The 2,181-nt window shown below is 34.1% G+C and overlaps 1 protein-coding gene across 1 annotated transcript in view; it reads right to left on the minus strand.

The window, feature by feature from the left end:
• TTLL7 (tubulin tyrosine ligase like 7) overlaps nt 1-2,181 on the minus strand; it is a 120,623-nt gene that overhangs the window by 36,106 nt on the left and 82,336 nt on the right. Inside the window, exon 12 of the mRNA XM_019647703.1 lies at nt 990-1,076. Within this exon, the coding sequence (XP_019503248.1) occupies nt 990-1,076 (87 nt within the window). The remainder of the gene's footprint in view (nt 1-989; nt 1,077-2,181) is intronic.

A 2,181-nucleotide genomic window follows, 5' to 3' on the forward strand; every position in this document is an offset into this window, starting at 1 on the left:
CAGCTGGATTAGGAGGAGGTCGCTAATTGATCAAGCAACAAATATCACTTTTTTAAAAATAAGCAGGCATTCCAGAGGCATGGCAAAAGCATGACAGGACAACAGAGTATGATGTGTGTAAGAATATAGAGTTAGTTAGTGTTGCTGAAACAAAGGACAAAAGACCAGAATGAAAAAAGTTTCCCAGATTTTACAAATTCAACTCTTCCCTACTCTACCAGCAAAGACTCTGACATATAACAAAAAAACACATGGATGTCATCATCACAGAGCAGATGAAGGTAAAGCAAACACGTGCCATTTTTGCCTGTATAACAGCTTTCTATATATCCTAGAAATTCTACCGACTTTATCTAACACAATTTCAGTGTTGCTGGGTCAGCAAAAGATGGGACTCCTGATAAGGATCTCTAGAGTCACGATTTGCCTTATCTATAATGCTACACTTCTCTGATAATTATGTGGAGAGATATGAAAAAACAATACTCAGTATTGTTTTTTCATATCTCTCCACATAATTAATAATTAATAAGGGTATTAGTTCTAGCTCCCTCTTGGCCCTGACTCATTGGGATATCACTAGCTTTAGAAAAAGAATCCAATAAATAAAGGAAGCGAACAAAGAAAAACTTATAAGTGTGTGAGAGGAGATCATCTTCCCAACTTTATTTGTACTGGGCACGAACTCCATAGAGTTCCATGAAAGTGGCATCAGTCATTCCTGTAGTTAGAAATACAAAGGGAAGGGGCGGTGGGTTAGCTCAGGTGGTTAGAATGCAGTGCTCATGACTCTAAGGTTGCCAATTTGATCCCCGCATGGGCCACGGAGCTGTGCCCTCCACAACTAGATTGAAACAACTACTATGAGCTGATGGGTTCTAGAAAAACACATTGCTCTCCAATAAATTAAAAAAAAAGAAATATAAAGGGAAAAACAATGGTACTCAGCAGCATCAACTTTGATACTAAGAACGGTAGAGGTACTGCACCTTTGGTCCTCGAGGCTTGGCAGTTTTGCCCATCAACTTTTCATCATCAATTTCACATTGCTCCAGGAGATCTAAAATATCTTCCTCCTGAAAAAGATATTGAATTAAAATTATGATTGTTAGTGGACTCCAGAAGTTTTCCAAATCCATTAATCTCCATAAAATAGTGTACAAGGATTCCTGAAACTACAAGGGGTGCCAAAAAAATGCACATGACTTGTATTCTTTTATTATCAGTATATATTGAGTATTACAGTTTTCATACAGTTTTTTCCTTTCTTAAAATGTGTATATATTTTTTGGCACCCTCTGTATTTAATGAAGATTGCTCAGATCAAATGAGTAATAAAGGGTCATGACAAACTTTCCTGAAGAAATTTTCACTAAAATCTGACAATATAAATAATACATAGCTGAAATATATTATGTATTATAATAAACAAATATATCCTTATAGTCTCCTATACTATTAAAATCTTAGAGCAAAATAATTCAATAATGAGACTGTTGGAGGCACTTCAAAATTTCTAAAAGTCACTCTAATTTTCCAGACCACAATTTCAAGAATCATTTCTATATTGATTAGAGCAAAATAATATTACAGTTTCAGACAGAAAACTGATGACTGGCCTAATAGTTAACAATCTAATGTTAGTATTTGGTTAATGGGCACAATTTAATGAAACTCTTTCAAAACTTTAACTACTGCACAAGAGTATCTTTAGAGCTTGATGAAAAGTTGTCATTCTATAGACTTAATACCTTCTTTTATCCTCTTCTAGAGTCATTTTGAGATCAAAGGGAAAAGTTATAAACACATACCATCCAAGTGAATGCTGAGCAAACCAGAGCAGTAGGAGTGTAATAGCTATAATGAAAAAATCCAACGTTTCATTGAGCTGTTAATTCAACCTATAAAAACACTGCATCTGGACTTACATGATTTACACTTCAGTGTCTCTTTAAAGTTTCTGAAGAAACTGGAAATCTGACTGTGCAATGAAAATTTACAAAATAAAGTTACTCTTCATACCAATGTAGGAAAGTTTAGATATCAAAATACAACTAGAAATTTCACTGTGCAATGGAAATTTATGTTACTCATCACACCAATGTAGGAAAGTTTAACTATTAAAATACCAAAAGACTCTTGTTATAAAGTTTGATTAAATAATACCCTACAATGAATTCT

Source organism: Hipposideros armiger, unplaced genomic scaffold, assembly GCF_001890085.2.
Source record: "Hipposideros armiger isolate ML-2016 unplaced genomic scaffold, ASM189008v1 scaffold_115, whole genome shotgun sequence".
In the NCBI taxonomy this organism is placed as follows: domain Eukaryota; kingdom Metazoa; phylum Chordata; class Mammalia; order Chiroptera; family Hipposideridae; genus Hipposideros; species Hipposideros armiger.